The sequence below is a fragment of the Oncorhynchus tshawytscha genome, linkage group LG05 (assembly GCF_018296145.1).
Source record: "Oncorhynchus tshawytscha isolate Ot180627B linkage group LG05, Otsh_v2.0, whole genome shotgun sequence".
In the NCBI taxonomy this organism is placed as follows: Eukaryota; Metazoa; Chordata; class Actinopteri; order Salmoniformes; family Salmonidae; genus Oncorhynchus; species Oncorhynchus tshawytscha.
The window spans coordinates 81102539-81122876 of record NC_056433.1 but is presented as its reverse complement, the minus strand read 5'-3'; the positions used below and the strand labels follow the sequence as shown (position 1 = coordinate 81122876).

At 45.5% G+C, this 20338-nt stretch overlaps 1 protein-coding gene across 3 annotated transcripts in view; it reads right to left on the bottom strand.

Moving 5' to 3' along the window:
• Nucleotides 1-20338, bottom strand: part of LOC112236161 (DENN domain-containing protein 1B) — a 232010-nt gene that overhangs the window by 47796 nt on the left and 163876 nt on the right. For all 3 annotated transcript variants that reach the window (XM_042322485.1, XM_042322483.1, XM_042322484.1), the window contains 2 exons: nucleotides 12025-12150; nucleotides 4047-4148 (listed from right to left, as the gene is read on the bottom strand). In XM_042322485.1, the coding sequence (XP_042178419.1) occupies nucleotides 4047-4148; nucleotides 12025-12150 (228 nt within the window). The remainder of the gene's footprint in view (nucleotides 1-4046; nucleotides 4149-12024; nucleotides 12151-20338) is intronic.

Genomic DNA, 20338 nt, shown 5'->3' with positions numbered 1-20338 from the left:
AGAGAGGGGGAGAGGTGAGAGGGGGGGGAGAAAGGGAGGGAGGAGGGAAAGAGAGGGTTGAGGGAGAGAAGGTGGAGGGAGAGAGAGGGGTGGAGAGGGGTAGAGAGAGAGAGGGGTGGAGAGAGAGAGGGGTGGAGAGAGAGAGAGAGAGAGAGAGAGAGAGAGAGGAGAGAGAGAGAGGCAGGGGTAGAGAGAGAGAGAGAGGCAGGGGTGGAGAGAGAGAGAGAGGCAGGGGTGGAGAGAGAGAGGCAGGGGTGGAGGGAGAGAGAGGCAGGGTGGAGGGTGGAGGAGAGAGAGAGAGAGAGAGAGAGAGAGAGAGAGAGGGTGGAGAGGAGAGAGAGAGAGAGAGAGAGAGAGAGAGAGAGAGAGAGAGAGAGAAGGAGGTATGGAGCAAGGCTGAACGACAGGGGAAAGAACACACTCAACTGGGCAAATGTGTTTAATCCTACCTGTTCCAGACATGTCTCATGGTGAAATGAGGAGGGGTAATGTGGAGCAGGTTGTGGGGATTAGGGCAGTTTGCTGCCTGCTAAGGGTTGGTTTGGCTGGGAGACTGCATGGTGAGGCATTTCAGCATCCCAAATGGCACCCTAATCCCTAAATACTGAACTATTAACTAGGGTCCTGGTCTAAAGTAGTGCACTACTTAGGGAATAGGGTGCCATTTGGGTTGCAGTTCTGGTGTCTGATGCACCAGGAACCTTCATTTCCTGTCACATGGAGTTTATAAAACACTTCCCATAAATATGTTCATTATAAGGTCAGACATTACACGTCCCCCCCACACACACAGAGAGACAGACCTCTGAGCAAAAAACGTTGAGTAAATAGACCAGCATTTCTCAGATAAAACAACTACAGGGATTTAACAACCCCCCCAAAAAAAAAAAACCTAAAGAATGTAAATACATTGTATTAATTTATTCACAGGCACAGGATAAGAACTGATCCTGGGTCATAGCCTAGCTGATATGAACACACCAGCTCAACCCAGCAGGGGCTGGGAGGAGACCTGACCAGACCTGGGTTGTTTCTGTAAACCAGAAAGTGTTCTATGATCTGAAAGATTATTTTGATCTAAAAAGGCAAAAGTGATCCCGAATCAGATCCCGAATCAGATACTCTGAGACGCTTGATGCATATGGCCTCTGGTGGAATAAGGGTTAAATAGATTAAAATGTTGGTTTTAGAGCTATGTCGACCCAGCCCGCTGTGGGTACAATTAGCAGTCTGCCTGTATTTTGTCAGGGATTGGGCATATCTCTCAGTGGAGCGCTAGGCTAACTAACTACCTAGTGTAAGGCTCTCCTCTTCTCTCCTGTAGCCCTGACCAACTCGTTATAATCCTGCTAATGAGAAATGACACTGCAGGTTTTAACCACCGCATGGTAGCTAGCTGCTCCCTTACCCTGCCCCAATTAGCACACATCATCACCAAGCCGAAGACACACTTATCTCAACCCAAATCAGCACCTAACCAAAGCCCCACTTAACCCCCCTTCTACTCCCTCCACTATCGAATTAGGGAAAGGGGGATACCTAGTCAGTTGTACAACTGAATGCATTCAACTGAAATGTGTTTTCTGCATTTAATTACCCCCAGTTATTATGTCCAGTAATTAGACATGGCTCAACAATAGCAAGGACCATGGACACCGGGCCCACAGCATGGACACCGGGCCCACAGCATGGACACCGGGCCCACAGCATCTCTCTCTACACTGCTGTCTCTGGTTTATAGGGCTTTGTTTGTTTGTTTGTTTGTTTTTGCAGAACAACATTTCAAAAGAGACGTGTAAAATGATGAACTGGACAGAAGATAGTATTTATGGCTGTGAATCTCAATCAGGTTAAACTGGGTTGAAATTATTGATATTTTCAAATGACAGTACCAGTCAAAAGTTCAGACACCTACTAATTCAAAGGTTTTTCTTATTTAAAAAAAGTATTTTCTACATTGTAGAATAATAGTGAAAACATCAAAACTATGAAATAGCACATATAGAATCTTGTACTCACCAAGAAAGTGTTAAACAAATCCAAATATATTTTATATTTGAGATTCTTCAAAGGAGCCACCCTTTGACTTGATGACAAAATAGTAAATAATAAAGAAATTCCTGAATGAGTAGTTGTGTCAACATTTTACTGGTTCTGTATCTATGACATTTTTCATCCCTCAACATTTTACCAAAAGAGAGACGGGGTGCCCTGTTTTGTTATTGTTTCAATTACGGACTCTAGCATTAATCTATAAAAATGAAAACAAATCAAATGTATATCAGATGAGGAGGACACAGATGAAACCAAAGTGTTGACTGATGAATGAAACAGCTGAAACGCACAGCAACCGCCTTTCCCAAATGTTATTGTTTGTGAAGGGATTTTATAGATAAATAAACTAGAAAAGTCTATATGATTATGATAAAGTATCAGACGTTCTATAGCTGTAAGGTGAGCGATGTTCAGACATCATCTGGTGCCCACCTGTGCTGCTGCACGTACACAGTAACAGCAGGCAAGTGGAGCAGGCCATCTGTGGGCCAGAGATTGGAATCCTCACTGCAGTGTTCTAGATTACTGTGGAGGAGGTTCCAGATTTCTGGAGGACGTTCTAGAACACAAGGGTTAACTGCTGGTCTGAACTTACACGGTAGCTCTGACATCCACGCACACAACATCCCAGTCACACACAGCTCATATGTTGAGGAGTGAAAACCTCAAGTTTTCCTTAATATCAAACTAACTGGCTTTTATCCACTTTTGGAAATGCTGTCCTACTTTGAGTATGATCTGATTGACGTTTGATTGGTATTGTGGCTGATTCAGTAAACGGTCAGCGCTCCAGCCCCTCCTGTGTTAATGGAGGTCTGATTATGAAGCTATTCCCCCTGCCAATAGGAGGGGGAAGCATCCCTGAGCCAGTCTCCACTAAACCACTGCATCTACCAAGCAGTGTCCTGAAACCATTCACTATAGAATAGTGGGTGGTTGTGTGTGTGTGTGTGTGGTGGGGGGGCGGGTTGACAGAAAGCAGGCTATCGTTGACAGACTTTCCCCCACATTCTCTTGGCAGCTCTCCTCCACTGTTCTGTACTAAACGGACCAGGGATGGTGTGTGTGTGTGTGTGTGTGTGTGTGTGTGTGTGTGTGTGTGTGCGAATGCATCTGTGAGTGGATGTGGGTCACGGCCGGAGCAGTCGAACGGACCACTGGCCTCTCTCACTTTAATAGGAGAACAGGACTTTAACAGGAAGAGAAGAGATAAGTGACTCCATCACCACGCTACAGAGGAGGAGAGATAACCGCCACATCCCATCCCTACGCTACCACACAGACAGGAGCATAGAGGGAGGGAGGGAGGGAGGGAGGGAGGGAGGGAGGGAGGGAGGGAGGGAGGGAGGGAGGGAGGGAGGGAGGGAGGGAGGGAGGGAGGGAGGGAGGGAGGGAGGGAGGGAGCTGTCCTTGAACTGTTGGTGGGTTGCATTCTGTGCTGCCTGGGTAAGTTATGACGACGGGCAGAGAGAGAGAGAGAGAGAGAGAGAGAGAGAGAGAGAGAGAGAGAGAGAGAGAGAGACGAAACAGAGCGAGAGAGAGCGAGAGAGAGAGAGAGAGAGCGAGAGAGAGAGAGAGAGAGAGGCCGAAACAAAGAGCTGATTAAGAAGCTCTCTGCTCCCTCTCACGGATAAATCAACAACAACTTATGAGGGCCGGGGAGGAACAGTCTGACTGTGGCGGGGCGGAAAGGGAACTTTATAGGACTGTGTGGGCTTTGAAAGTATATATATTAATAGTTTATGTTTCCTAATCAAGGAGTGAAGATATCCTGGGTGCATTTTTGTCTGTGGTTGTTGGTTTGAAGAAAAGAGAGGATAGAAAGAGCTTTCAGTTTAATCAAAGGCTTAAATAATTCCTGTTATTTTACAGTTATTAGGAAGGAATTTGCTCATGGTTCTGGAAAGGTGGGCAGCGGGTGCACACAAGCACACACACACACAGAACACACACACACAGAACACACACACACACACACACAGCAGTGTTACCTGTTTGAAGAGCTGCAGGTTGACAGCCATCTCCAGGAAGTGTTTCATGGTGCTGGAGCGGTGAGCCACAAAACTCTCCTCGCAGAATGTGATTGGCTCTCCCTGACCAGGAACAGGAAGAGCAGAGAAGAAGATCAGAACATTTAGAACCAGATAACCAGACATTTACCCTTTATATTCTATGGTTGAATACTTTTAAAACATCACATTACTGATGTCATAAAGTACCACAGAAATTGAGTTGACCATCCATTTCCACTTCTAAGATATTTTTCACCCCCAAAAATGTGGATGTCGATTAAGGCAGCCCCCCCCCCACCTCTCTGATTCAGAGGGGTTGGGTTAAATGCGGAAGACACATTTCAGTTGAATGCATTCAGTTGTACAACTTCCCCTTTCCCCCTCATTCAAGGGTTTTCTTTATTTTTATTATGACATAACACATATGGAATCATGTAGTAACCAAAAAAGTGTTCAACAAATCAAAACATATTTTATATTTGAGATTCTTCAATGTAGCCGCCCTTTGCACACCGTTGGCATTCTGTCGACCAGCATCACCTGGAATGCTTTTCCAACAGTCTTGAAGGAGTTCCCACATATGCTGAGCATTTGTTGGCTGCTTTTCCTTCACTCTGCAGTCCAACTCATCCCAAACCATCTCAATTGGGTTGAGATCAGGTGATTGTGGAGGCCAGGTCCAATTAGCCCTTACACAGCCTGGAGGTGTGTTGGGTCATTGTCTTGTTGAAAAACAAATGATAGCAGGACTAAGTGCAAACCACCCCCACAACATCACACCTCCTCCTCCTCCATGCTTCATGGTGGGAACCACACATGCAGAGATCATCCATTCACCTACTCTGCATCTCACAAAGACACAGCGGTTGGAACCAAAAATCTCAAATTTGGACTCATCAGACCAAAGGATAGTGGTATAATGTCCATTGCTTGTGTTTCTTGGCCCATGCAAGTCTCTTCTTATTATTGGTGTCCTTTAGTAGTGGTTTCTTTGCAGCATTTTGACCATGAAGGCCTGATTCACTCAGTCTCCTCTGAACAGCTGATATTGAGATGCAAATTCTGAGGCTGGTAACTCTAATGAACTTATCCTCTGCAGCAGAGATAACTCTGGGTCTTCCTTTCCTGTGGCGGTCCTCATGAGAGCCAGTGTCATCATAGTGCTTGATGGTTTTTGCGACTGCACCTGAATAAACTTTAAAAGTTCTTGGAATTTTCGGGATTGATTGACCTTCATTACTTAAAGTGATGATGGACTGTCGTTTCTCTTTGCTTATTTGAACTGTTCTTGCCATAATATGGACTTAGTCATCAACCAAAAAGGGGTATACCACCTCTACCTTGTCACAACACAACTGATTAGCTCAAACGCATGAAGAAAGGAAATTCCACAAATTAACTTTTAACAAAGCACACCTGCTAATTGAAATGCATTCCAGATGACTACCTCATGAAGCTGGTTGAGAGAACGCCAATAGTGTGCAAAGCTGTCATCGAGGCAAAGGGTGGCTACTTTGAAGAATCTAACACTTTTTTTGGTTACTACATGATTATATAAGGGTTATTTCATAGTTTTGACATCTTCACTATTATTCTATAATGTAGAAAATAGTACAAATGAAGAAAAACCCTTGAATGAGTAGGTGTGTCCAAACTTTTGACTGGTACTGTAAATAGATATGTAAATAAATAATAAAAATAAAAATAAAAATTGCTCCCAAGGATGAACCAGACTTGTGGAGGTCTACAATGTTTTTCTGAGGTCTTGGCTGATTTCTTTGGATTTTCCCATGAGGTCAAGCAGAGGCACTGAGTTTGAAGGTAGGCCTTGAAATACATCCACAGGTACACCTCCAATTGACTCAAATGATGTCAATTAGCCCATCAGAAGCTTCTGTAGCCATGACGTCATTTTCTGGAATTTTCCAAGCTGTTTAAAGGCACAGTCAACTTAGTGTATGTAAACTTCTGACCCACTGGCATTGTGATACAGTGAATTATAAGTGAAATAATCTGTCTATAAACAATTGTTGGAAAAATGACTTGTCATACACAAAGTAGATGTCCTAACCAACTTGACAAAACTATAGTTTGTTAACAAGATATTTGTGGAGTGGTTGAAAAACAAGTTTGAATGACTTCAACCTCAGTGTATGTAAACCTCTGACTTCAACTGTGTATATATATATATAGCCTATATTTCTAGATTCATAGCAGTGTGATTAACAGATATCTTTCTCCTCCGTTGTTTCATTTACAGCTCAGCACGGCTCCGACAACGACCCAACCCCCCAACCATCACACACACACGTTCTGTCAAAGCATATGGGATCCAAAAACACATGGTTCAGTCAGGGGGCTCCTTCATTTAACTCAGATTGTGTGTGTGCCCGTATGCAAGCACGCATATGTGTGTGTGTGTGTGTGTGTGTGTGTGTGTGTGTGTGTGTGTGTGTGTGTGTGTGTGTGTGTGTGTGTTTGTGTGTGTGTGGAATCGTAGGCTTTTTTCCAGAACCTATGGGGACTGGAGAGATGGTGTGTTGTGAGAGGACATCACGGTACACACACACACTCCCTTCTCTCTCTGCTTTAAGTGTGTGTTTTCTAAAGGGAGTCAGGCGGTATGTTTCTACTACTGTCTGTATACAGACAACACAGAGGCATCATTTATGGATCCCCACTCCAGGGCTCAACACCACCCAATTACCCTCAAAGCCTGTGAACAAAGGCCCTGCTATTTGACAAACACTACATGCTTTGTTCTGGTCTTAACTGGCGTAACTTGCAATTGAGAGGCAGAACGAGAGAGACATGTTCTGGGGGTTTAGCCTAGAAAAGGACAGGAAGATGGTACAAGGTGGACTCCTTCAGTGTCTGTGTTTCAGACAAGCCCACCTTCTCTCAACTCAAAACCTTCAACCTTCACTCAGTGTTAAAAAACACCTTTCATTTCACAAAACGTACAGGTTTGTATCTAAGGGTTAGGGTTAGGTTCTTCAGGTTTGTATCTAAGGGTAAGGGTTAGGTTCTACAGGTTTGTATCTAAGGGTAAGGGTTAGGGTCTACAGGTTTGTATCTAAGGGTTAGGTGTAGGTTATTACAGGTTTGTATCTAAGGGTTAGGTGTAGGTTATTACAGGTTTGTATCTAAGGGTAAGGGTTAAGTTATTACAGGTTTGTATCTAAGGGTAAGGGTTAGGGTCTACAGGTTTGTATCTAAGGGTTAGGGATAGGGTTAGGATATTACAGGTTAGTATCTAAGGGTAAGGGTTAGGGTCTACAGGTTTGTATCTAAGGGTTAGGGTTAGGTTATTGCAGGTTTGTATCTAAGGGTTAGGGTTAGGTTCTTCAGGTTTGTATCTAAGGGTAAGGGTTAGGTTCTACAGGTTTGTATCTAAGGGTAAGGGTTAGGTTCTACAGGTTTGTATCTAAGGGTAAGGGTTAGGTTCTACAGGTTTGTATCTAAGGGTAAGGGTTAGGTTCTACAGGTTTGTATCTAAGGGTAAGGGTTAGGTTCTACAGGTTTGTATCTAAGGGTAAGGGTTAGGTTCTACAGGTTTGTATCTAAGGGTAAGGGTTAGGTTCTACAGGTTTGTATCTAAGGGTAAGGGTTAGGTTCTACAGGTTTGTATCTAAGGGTAAGGGTTAGGTTCTACAGGTTTGTATCTAAGGGTAAGGGTTAGGTTCTACAGGTTTGTATCTAAGGGTAAGGGTTAGGTTCTACAGGTTTGTATCTAAGGGTAAGGGTTAGGTTCTACAGGTTTGTATCTAAGGGTAAGGGTTAGGTTCTACAGGTTTGTATCTAAGGGTAAGGGTTAGGTTCTACAGGTTTGTATCTAAGGATAAGGGTTAGGTTCTACAGGTTTGTATCTAAGGGTACGGGTTAGGTTCTATAGGTTTGTTTTTAAGGGTTAGGGTTAGGTTCTACAGGTCTGTATCTAAGGGTAAGGGTTAGGTTCTACAGGTTTGTATCTAAGGGTTAGGTGTAGGTTATTACAGGTTTGTATCTAAGGGTTAGGTGTAGGTTATTACAGGTTTGTATCTAAGGGTTAGGTGTAGGTTATTACAGGTTTGTATCTAAGGTTAAGGGATAGGTTATTACAGGTTAGGGATAGGTTATTACAGGTTTGTATCTAAGGGTAAGGGTTAGGTAATTACAGGTTTGTATCTAAGGGTAAGGGTTAGGTAATTACAGGTTTGTATCTAAGGGTAAGGATTAGGTAATTACAGGTATGCCACTTCCGGCGCCGACAGAGATGGCCGCCTCGCTTCGCGTTCCTAGGAAACTATGCAGTTTTTTGTTTTTTTTACGTGTTATTTCTTACACTAGTACCCCAGGTCATCTTAGGTTTCATTACATACAGCCGAGAAGAACTACTGAATATAAGATCAGCGTCAACTCACCATCAGTACGACCAAGAATATGTTTTTCGCGATGCGGATCCTGTGTTCTGCCTTACAACCAGTGTAACGGAGTGGATTACATGCAGCGACCCAAAAAAACGACTCAGAAAAAGAGGGAAACGAAGCGGTCTTCTGGTCAGACTCCGGAGCCGGGCACACCGTGCACCACTCCCTAGCATTCTTCTCGCCAATGTCCAGTCTCTTGACAACAAGGTTGATGAAATCCGAGCAAGGGTAGCATTCCAGAGGGACATCAGAGACTGCAACGTTCTCTGCTTCACGGAAACATGGCTAACCGGAGAGACGCTATCCGAAGCGGTGCAGCCAGCGGGTTTCTCCACGCATCGCGCCGACAGAAACAAACATCTTTCTGGTAAGAAGAGGGGCGGGGGCGTATGCCTTATGACTAACGTGACATGGTGTGATGACAGAAACATACAGGAACTCAAATCCTTCTGTTCACCTGATTTAGAATTCCTCACAATCAAATGTAGACCGCATTATCTACCAAGAGAATTCTCTTCGATTATAATCACAGCCGTATATATCCCCCCAAGCAGACACATCGATGGCTCTGAACGAACTTTATTTAACTCTCTGCAAACTGGAAACGATTTATCCGGAGGCTGCATTCATTGTAGCTGGGGATTTTAACAAGGCTAATCTGAAAACAAGACTCCCTAAATTTTACCAGCATATCGATTGCGCAACCAGGGGTGGAAAGACCCTGGATCATTGTTACTCTAACTTCCGCGACGCATATAAGGCCCTGCCCCGCCCCCCTTTAAGGCCCTGCCCCGCCCCCCTTTCTGACCACGACTCCATTTTGTTGCTCCCTGCCTACAGACAGAAACTAAAACAAGAAGCTCCCACGCTGAGGTCTGTCCAACGCTGGTCCGACCAAGCTGACTCCACACTCCAAGACTGCTTCCATCACGTGGACTGGGAGATGTTTCGTATTGCGTCAGACAACAACATTGACGAATACGCTGATTCGGTGTGCGAGTTCATTAGAACGTGCGTTGAAGATGTCGTTCCCATAGCAACGATTAAAACATTCCCTAACCAGAAACCTTGGATTGATGGCAGCATTCGTGTGAAACTGAAGGCATGAACCACTGCTTTTAATCAGGGCAAGGTGTCTGGTAACATGACTGAATACAAACAGTGCAGCTATTCCCTCCGCAAGGCTATCAAACAAGCTAAGCGCCAGTACAGAGACAAAGTAGAATCTCAATTCAACGGCTCAGACACAAGAGGCATGTGACAGGGTCTACAGTCAATCACGGACTACAGGAAGAAACCCAGCCCAGTCACGGACCAGGATGTCTTGCTCCCAGGCAGACTAAATAACTTTTTGCCCGCTTTGAGGACAATACAGTGCCACTGACACGGCCTGCAACGAAAACATGCGGTCTCTCCTTCACTGCAGCCGAAGTCAGTAAGACATTTAAACGTGTTAACCCTCGCAAGGCTGCAGGCCCAGACGGCATCCCCAGCCGCGCCCTCAGAGCATGCGCAGACCAGCTGGCCGGTGTGTTTACGGACATATTCAATCAATCCCTATACCAGTCTGCTGTTCCCACATGCTTCAAGAGGGCCACCATTGTTCCTGTTCCCAAGAAAGCTAAGGTAACTGAGCTAAACGACTACCGCCCGTAGCACTCACATCCGTCATCATGAAGTGCTTTGAGAGACTAGTCAAGGACCATATCACCTCCACCCTACCTGACACCCTAGACCCACTCCAATTTGCTTACCGCCCAAATAGGTCCACAGACGATGCAATCTCAACCACACTGCACACTGCCCTAACCCATCTGGACAAGAGGAATACCTATGTGAGAATGCTGTTCATCGACTACAGCTCGGCATTCAACACCATAGTACCCTCCAAGCTCGTCATCAAGCTCGAGACCCTGGGTCTCGACCCCGCCCTGTGCAACTGGGTTCTGGACTTCCTGACGGGCCGCCCCCAGGTGGTGAGGGTAGGCAACAACATCTCCTCCCCGCTGATCCTCAACACTGGGGCCCCACAAGGGTGCGTTCTGAGCCCTCTCCTGTACTCCCTGTTCACCCACGACTGCGTGGCCATGCATGCCTCCAACTCAATCATCAAGTTTGCGGACGACACAACAGTGGTAGGCTTGATTACCAACAACGACGAGACGGCCTACAGGGAGGAGGTGAGGGCCCTCGGAGTGTGGTGTCAGGAAAATAACCTCACACTCAACGTCAACAAAACTAAGGAGATGATTGTGGACTTCAGGAAACAGCAGAGGGAACACCCCCATCCACATCGATGGAACAGTAGTGGAGAGGGTAGCAAGTTTTAAGTTCCTCGGCATACACATCACAGACAAACTGAATTGGTCCACTCACACAGACAGCATCGTGAGGAAGGCGCAGCAGCGCCTCTTCAACCTCAGGAGGCTGAAGAAATTTGGCTTGTCACCAAAAGCACTCACAAACTTCTACAGATGCACAATCGAGAGCATCCTGGCGGGCTGTATCACCGCCTGGTATGGCAACTGCACCGCCCTCAACCGTAAGGCTCTCCAGAGGGTAGTGAGGTCTGCACAACGCATCACCGGGGGCAAACTACCTGCCCTCCAGGACACCTACACCACCCGATGCTACAGGAAGGCCATAAAGATAATCAAGGACATCAACCACCGAGCCACTGCCTGTTCACCCCGCTGTCATCCAGAAGGCGAGGTCAGTACAGGTGCATCAAAGCTGGAACCGAGAGACTGAAAAACAGCTTCTATCTCAAGGCCATCAGACTGTTAAACAGCCACCACTAACATTGAGTGGCTACTGCCAACACACTGTCAATGACACTGACTCTACTCCAGCCACTTTAATAATGGGAATTGATGGGAAATGATGTAAATATATCACTAGCCACTTTAAACAATGCTACCTTATATAATGTTACTTACCCTACATTGTTCATCTCATATGCATACGTAGATACTGTACTCTATATCATCGACTGCATCCTTATGTAATACATGTATCACTAGCCACTTTAACTATGCCACTTGGTTTACATACTCATCTCATATGTATATACTGTACTCGATATCATCTACTGTATCTTGCCTATGCTGCTCTGTACCATCACTCATTCATATATCCTTATGTACATATTCTTTATCCCCTTACACTGTGTATAAGACAGTAGTTTTTTTGGAATTGTTAGTTAGATTACTTGTTCGTTATTACTGCATTGTCGGAACTAGAAGCACAAGCATTTCGCTACACTCGCATTAACATCTGCTAACCATGTGTATGTGACAAATAAATTTGATTTGATTTGATTTGATTTTGATTTGGTCTGTATCTAAGGGTTAGGTGTAGGTTATTACAGGTTTGTATCTAAGGGTTAGGTGTAGGTTATTACAGGTTTGCATCTAAGGTTAAGGGATAGGGTTAGGTTATTACAGGTTTGTATCTAAGGGTTAGGGTTAGGTTCTACAGGTTTGTATCTAAGGGTTAGGTGTAGGTTATTACAGGTTTGTATCTAAGGGTAAGGGTTAGGTTCTTACAGGTTTGTATCGGAGGGCGTCTCTGTAGGATCCAAACAAAGCAGCCTGAGCTCGGAGGAAGGACCTCGCTACTCCACTTCCTGTTGCTGTCGACTGCTTCTTCAGCTTACTCTTCAGAGAGTGGAGCTGAGAGAGAGGGAAAGAGAGAGAGAGAGAGAGAGCGAGAGAGAGAGAGAAGGGAATGAGAGAGGAGAGAGAGAGGGGAAAGGGAATGAGAGAAAGAGGGAGGAGAGAGAGAGAGAGAGAGGAGGGAAAGTTAATTGAACACCTCTGGAAGTTGGTAGCTGGAATGGAATATACATTCTGTGTGTGAAGAGTCACACTTAAGGGTCATCCCCAGAAAATAAAGTATAGCTTCTCTCCTTCCTAGAAGCTTATCTGTTGTGCTGCAAAGAGCACCTGCTGCTCAGTCAATTGAGCAGAGGATGGAAGGAGAGGGGGATGGGGGGAGGAGAGAAGAGAGAGAGATGGAGAGGAGAGCGGAGAGGGGGATGGAGAGGAGAGTGGAGAGGGGGATGGAGAGGGGAGTGGAGAGGGGGGGAGAGGAGAGGAGAGGGGGATGGAGAGGAGAGCGGAGAGGGGGATGGGTAGGAGAGGGGAGAGGGAGGAGAGAGGGATGGGGAGGAGAGGAAAGAGGGATGGGGAGGAAAGAGGAGAGGGCGATGGGGAGGAGAGAGGAGAGAGTGTTCAACCGGTGTCGCTCATTCAGCCGACAGTAACTTTCAACTGGTTTTCCCCCTTAAGCAGCGAGTCGGAGTCTGAGGCCGAGCCTTCTCTTGTCTCTACCCCTCCCATTATGGGGTCTGAGACGCTGAAGCTTCCCACCATTAGCTCTGACAAATTGAAAACCCTAGTCATTGGAAACTCCATTACCCATAGTATTAGAATTAAAACGAATCATCCAGCGATCATACACTGTTTACCAGGGGGCAGGGCTACCGACGTTAAGGCTAATCTGAAGATGGTGCTGGCTAAAGCTAAAACTGGCGAGTGTAGCGAGTATAGAGATAGTTATCCACGTCGGCACCAACGATGTTAGGATGAAACAGTCAGAGGTCACCAAGCGCAACATAGCTTCAGCGTGTAAATCAGCTAGAAAGATGTCTCTGGCCCCCTCCCAGTTAGGGGGAGCTCTACAGCAGAGTCTCACAACTCAATCGCTGGTTGAAAACTGTTTTCTGCCCCTCCCAAAAGATAGAATTTGTAGATAATTGGCCCTCTTTCTGGGACTCACCCACAAACAGGACCAAGCCTGACCTGCTGAGGAGTGATGGACTCCATCCTGGCTGGAGGGGTGCTCTCATCTTATCTACCAACATAGACAGGGCTCTAACTCCTCCACCTCCACAATGAAATAGGGTGCAGGCCAGGCAGCAGGCAGTTAGCTAGCCTGCCAGCTTATTGGAGTGCCACAAGCACAGTCAGTGTAGTCAGCTCAGCTATCCTCATTGAGACCGTGTCTGTGCCTTGACCTAGGTTGGGCAAAACTAAACATGGCGGTGTTCGCCTTAGCAATCTCACTAGGATAAGGACCTCCTCCATTCCTGCCATTATTGAAAGAGATCGTAATACCTCACATTTCAAAATAGGACAACTTAATGTTAGATTCCTCACTTCAAAGGCAGTTATAGTCAATGAACTAATCACTGATCATAAGCTTGATGTGATCGGCCTGACTGAAACATGGCTTAAGCCTGATGAATTTACTGTGTTAAATGAGGCCTCACCTCCTGGTTACACTAGTGACCATTTCCCCTGTGAATCCCGCAAAGGCGGAGGTGTTGCTAACATTTAGAAAATAACAAATTTCAGAGTTTTCGTCTTTTGAGCTTCTAGTCATGAAATCTATGCAGCCTACTCAATCACTTTTTATAGCTGCTGTTTACAGGCCTCCTGGGCCATATACAGCGTTCCTCACTGAGTTCCCTGAATTCCTATCGGACCTTGTAGTCATAGCAGATACAATTCTAATTTTTGGAGATTTTAATATTCACATGGAAAAGTCCACAGACCCACTCCAAAAGGCTTTCGGAGCCATCATCGACTCAGTGGGTTTTGTCCTGCATGTCTCTGGACCTATTCACTGTCACAGTCATTCTCTGGACCTAGTTTTGTCCTATGGAATAAATGTTGTGGATCTTAATGTTTTTCCTCATAACCCTGGACTATTGGACCACCATTTTATTACGATTGCAATCGCAACAAATAATCTGCTCAGACCCCAACCAAGGAGCATCAAAAGTCGTGCTATAAATTCACAGACAACACAAAGATTCCTTGATGCCCTTCCAGACTCCCTCTGTCTACCCAAGGACGTCAGACAAAAATCAGTTAACCACCTAACAGAGGAACTCAATTTAACCTTGCGCAATACCATAGATGCAGTTGCACCCCTAAAACTTAAAAACATTTGTCATAAGAAACTAGCTCCCTGGTATACAGAAAATACCCGAGCTCTGAAGCGGAAATGGCATCACACCAAACTGGAAGTCTTCCGACAAGCTTCCGACTAGCCGTGCAGTATCGACGAGCCATTACTGCTGCTCGATCATCCTATTTTTCCAACTTAATTGAGGAAAATAAGAACAATCCGAAATTCCTTTTTGATACTGTCGCAAAGCTAACTAAAAAGTAGCATTCCCCAAGAGAGGATGGCTTTCACTTCAGCAGTAATAAATTCATGAACTTCTTTGAGGAAAAGATCATGATCATTAGAAAGCAAATTACGGACTCCTCTTTAAATCTGCGTATTCCTCCAAAGCTCAGTTGTCCTGAGTCTGCACAACTCTGCCAGGACCTAGGATCAAGAGACACTCAAGTGTTTTAGTACTATATCTCTTGACACAATGATGAAAATAATCATGGCCTCTAAAACTTCAAGCAGCATACTGGACCCTATTCCAACTAAACTACTGAAAGAGCTGCTTCCTGTGCTTGCCCCACCTATGTTGAACATAATAAACGGCTCTCTATCCACAGGATGTGTACCAAACTCACTAAAAGTGGCAGTAATAAAGCCTCCTTTGAAAAAGCCAAAACTTGACCCAGAAAATATAAAAAACTAAATCGGCCTATATCGAATCTTCCATTCCTCTCAAACATTTTAGAAAAAGCTGTTGCGCAGCAACACACTGCCTTCCTGAAGACAAACAATGTATACGAAATGCTGGTTTTAGACCCCATCATAGCACTGAGACTGCACTTGGCGTCAGACTGAGGCTCTCCATCTGTCCTCGTGCTCCTAGACCTTAGTGCTGCTTTTGATACCATCGATCACCACATTCTTTTGGACAGATTGTAAACCCAAATTGGTCTACACGGACAAGTTCTGGCCTGATTTAGAAATCTGTCAGAAAGATATCAGTTTGTCTCTGTGAATGGTTTGTCCTCTGGCAAATCAACTGTAAATTCCGGTGTTCCTCAAGGTTCCGTTTTAAGACCACTATTGCTTTCACCATATAATTTTACCTCTTGGGGATGTCATTCGAAAACATAATATTAACTTTCACTGCTATGCGGATGACACACAGCTGTACATTTCAATGAAACATGGTGAAGCCCTAATTGCCCTTCCTGGAAGCCTGTGTTTCAGACATAAGGAAGTGGATGGCTGCAAACGTCCTACTTTTAAACTCAGACAAAACAGAGATGCTTGTTCTAGGTCCCAAGAAACAAAGAGATCTTCTGTTGAATCTGACAATTAATCTTGATGGTTGTACAGTCGTCTCAAATAAAACTGAAGGACCTCGGCGTTACTCTGGACCCTGATCTCTCTTTTGATGAACACATCAAGACCATTTCAAGGACAGCTTTTTTTCATCTACGTAACATTGCAAAAATCAGAAACTTTCTGTCCAAAAATGCCGAAAAATTAATCCATGCTTTTGTTACTTCTAGGTTAGACTACTGCAATGCTCTACTTTCCGGCTACCCGGATAAAGCACTAAATAAACTTAATTTAGTGCTAAATACGGATGCTAGAATCCTGACTAGAACCAAAAAATGTATCATATTACTCCTGTGCTAGCCTCCCTACACTGGCTTCCTGTTAAGGCAAGGGCTGATTTCAAGGTTTTACTGCTAACCTACAAAGCATTACATGGGCTTACTCCTACCTATCTTTCCGATTTGGTCCTGCCGTACATACCTACACGTACGCTACGGTCACAAGACAAAGGCCTCCTAATTGTCCCTAGAATTTCTAAGCAAACAGCTGGAGGCAGGGCTTTCTCCTATAGAGCTCCATTTTTATGGAATGGTCTGCCTACCTATGTGAGAGACGCAGACTCCGGCTCAACCTTTAAGTCTTTACTGAAGACTCATCTCTTCAGTGGGTCATATGATTGAGTGTAGTCTGGCCCAGGAGTGTGAAGGTGAACGGAAAGGCTCTGGAGCAACGAACCGCCCTTGCTGTCTCTGCCTGGCCGGTTCCCCTCTCTCCACTGGGATTCTCTGCCTCTAACCCTATTACAGGGGCTGAGTCACTGGCTTATTGGTGCTTGAGTGGGTTGAGTCACTGACGTGATCTTCCTGTATGGGTTGGCGCCCCCCCTTGGGTTGTGCTGTGGCGGAGATCTTTGTGGGCTATACTCGGCCTTGTCTCAGGATGGTAAGTTGGTGGTTGAAGATATCCCTCTAGTGGTGTGGGGGCTGTGCTTTGGCAAAGTGGGTGGGGTTATATCCTGGCTGTTTGGCCCTGTCCAGGGGTATCATCGGATGGGGCCACAGTGTCTCCTGACACCTCCTGTCTCAGCCTCCAGTATTTATGCTGCAGTAATTTATGTGTCGAGGGGCTAGGGTCAGTCTGTTATATCTGGAGTACTTCTCCTGTCTTATCCGGTGTCCTGTGTGAATTTAAGTATGCTCTCTCTAATTCTCTTTTTCTTTCTCTCTCTCAGAGGACCTGAGCCCTAGGAACATGCCTCAGGACTACCTGGCATGATGACTCCTTAGTCCACCTGGTCGTGCTGCTGCTCCAGTTTCAGCTGTTCTGCCTGTGGCTATGGAGCCCTGACCTGTTCACCGGACGTGCTACCTGTCCCAGACCTGCTGTTTTCAACTCTCTAGAGACAGCAGGAGCGGTAGAGATACTCTTAATGATCGGCTATGAAAAGCCAACTGACATTTACTCCTGAGGTGCTGACTTGCTGCACCCTCGACAACTACTGTGATTATTATTATTTGACCATGCTGGTCATTTATGAACATTTGAACATCTTGGCCATGTTCTGTTATAATCTCCACCCGGCACAGCCAGATGAGGACTGGCCACCCCTCATAGCCTGGTTCTTCTAGGTTTCTTCCTAGGTTCTGGCCTTTCTATGGAGTTTTTCCTAGCCGCCGTGCTTCTACACCTGCATTGCTTGCTTTTGGGGGTTTTAGGCTGGGTTTCGGTACAGCACTTTGAGATATCAGCTTATGTAGGAAGGGCTATATAAATATATTTGATTTGAGAGGGGAGAGGGAAGGGGGGGAGAGGGGAATGAGGAGGAGAGGAAAGAGGGATGGGGAGGAGAGAGGGGAGAGGGGGATGGAGGAGAGGGGGATGGGGGAGAGAGGAGAGGGGGATGGGGAGAGAGGAGAGGGGGATGGGGAGAAGGAGGAGAGGGGGATAGGGAGTAGGAGGGGGGGGATGGGGAAAAGGAGGAGAGGGGGATGGGGAGAAGGAGGAGAGGGGATGGGGAGAAGGAGGAGAGGGAGATGGGGAGAAGGAGGAGAGGGAGATGGGGAGAAGGAGGAGAGGGAGATGGGGGAGAAGGAGGAGAGTTTGGGAGGGACTGAGAAAGAAATTACACAGTTGTCTCGTTCTCTACATCATTTCACTTCTTTCTTCTCTTCTCTCTCTCCTTTCTCTGTTTCCATGACTCTCTGTACTATCGTCCTGCAATGGTTTCTTGACATGAGCTGTAATTCATTTATTTCTGAGCGCTGAGCTCTCTCTGTACAGAACAGTAGGGAACAGTACAGAAGGGAACAGAGCAGTAGGAACAGTACAGTAGGGAACAGTAGAGTACAGTAGGGAACAGTACAGTATAGAACATAATAGTAGGGAACAGTAGAGTACAGTAGGGAACAGTAGAGTACAGTAGGGAACAGTAGAGTACAGTAGGGAACAGCAGAGTACATTAGGGAACAGAATAGTAGGGAACAGTAGAGTACAGTAGGGAACAGTAGAGTACAGTAGAAAACAATAGAGTACAGTAGAAAACAATAGAGTACAGTAGGGAACAGTAGAGTACATTAGGGAACAGTAGAGTACATTAGGCAACAGTAGAGTACAGTAGGGAACAGTAGAGTACAGTAGGGAACAGTAGAGTACAGTAGAAAACAATAGAGTACAGTAGGGAACAGTAGAGTACATTAGGGAACAGTAGAGTACATTAGGCAACAGTAGAGTACAGTAGGGAACAGTAGAGTACAGTAGAAAACAATAGAGTACAGTAGAAAACAATAGAGTACAGTAGGGAACAGTAGAGTACATTAGGGAACAGTAGAGTACATTAGGGAACAGTAGAGTACATTAGGCAACAGTAGAGTACATTAGGCAACAGTAGAGTACAGTAGGGAACAGTAGAGTATAGTAGGGAACAGTAGAGTATAGTAGGGAACAGTAGAGTACAGTAGGCAACAGTAGAGTACAGTAGGCAACAGTAGAGTACAGTACAGAACAGTAGAGTAGGGAACAGCAGGGAACAGTCGAGTACAATTGGGGGAGTAGAGTACAGAAGGGAACAGTACAGCAGGGAACAGAACAGTAGGGAAAAGAAGTGTACAGTAGGGAACAGTACAGTAGGGAACAGCACAGTAGGGAACAGTACAGTAGGGAACAGAAGTGTACAGTAGGGAACAGAACAGTAGGGAACAGTACAGTAGGAAACAGAAAAGTAGGGAATAGAAAAGTAGGGAACAGAACAGTAGAGAACAGAACAGTAGGGAACACTACAGTAGGGAACAGTACAGTAGGGAACAGTACAGTAGGGAACAGTACAGTAGGGAACACTACAGTAGGGAACAGTACAATAGGGAACAGTACAGTAGGGAACGCTACAGTAGGGGCAGGACAGTAGGGACCAGTACAGTAGGGACCAGTACAGTAGGGAAGAGAACACTACAGTAGGAAACAGTACAGTACAGTAGGGAAGAGAACACTACAGTAGGAAACAGTACAGTACAGTAGGGAGGAGAACAGTACAGTAGGGAACAGTACAGTAGGGGACAGTACAGTAGGGCCCAGTATAGTAGGGAACAGTACAGTAGGGACCAGTACAGTAGGGACCAGTACAGTAGGGAAGAGAACACTACAGTAGGAAACAGTACAGTATGGAAGAGAACAGTACAGTAGGGAACAGTACAGTAGGGAACACTACAGTAGAGACCACTACAGTAGAGAACACTACAGTAAGGAACACTACAGTAGGGAACACTACAGTAGGGAACACTACAGTAGGGATCAGTACAGTAGGGAACAGTACAATAGGGATCAGTACAATAGGGACCAGTACAGTAGGGAACACTACAGTAGGGAACACTACAGTAGGGAACAGTACAGTAGGGAACAGTACAGTAGGGAACAGTACAGTAGGGAACACTACAGTAGGGATCAGTACAGTAGGGAACAGTACAGTAGGGATCAGTACAATAGGGACCAGTACAATAGGGACCAGTACAAGAGGGACCAGTACAATAGGGAACAGCACAGTAGGGAACAGAACAGTAGGGAACACTACAGTAGGGAACAGTACAGTAGGGATCAGTACAATAGGGATCAGTACAGTAGGGACCACTACAGTAGGGAACACTACAGTAGGGAACAGTACAATAGGGACCAATACAATAGGGAACAGCACAGTAGAGAACACTACAGTAGGGAACAGTACAGTAGGGATCAGTACAATAGGGAACAGCACAGTAGAGAACACTACAGTAGGGAACACTACAGTAGGGAACAGTACAGTAGGGATCAGTACAATAGGGATCAGTACAGTAGGGAACACTACAGTAGGGAACACTACAGTAGGGAACAGTACAGTAGGGACCAGTACAATAGGAAACAGCACAGTAGGGAACACTACAGTAGGGAACACTACAGTAGGGAACACTACAGTAGGGAACAGTACAATAGGGATCAGTACAATAGGGACCAGTACAATAGGGACCAGTACAATAGGGACCAGTACAATAGGGACCAGTACAATAGGGACCAGTACAATAGAGAACACTACAGTAGGGAACACTACAGTAGGGAACACTACATTAGGGAACACTACAGTAGGGAACACTACATTAGGGAACACTACAGTAGGGAACACTACAG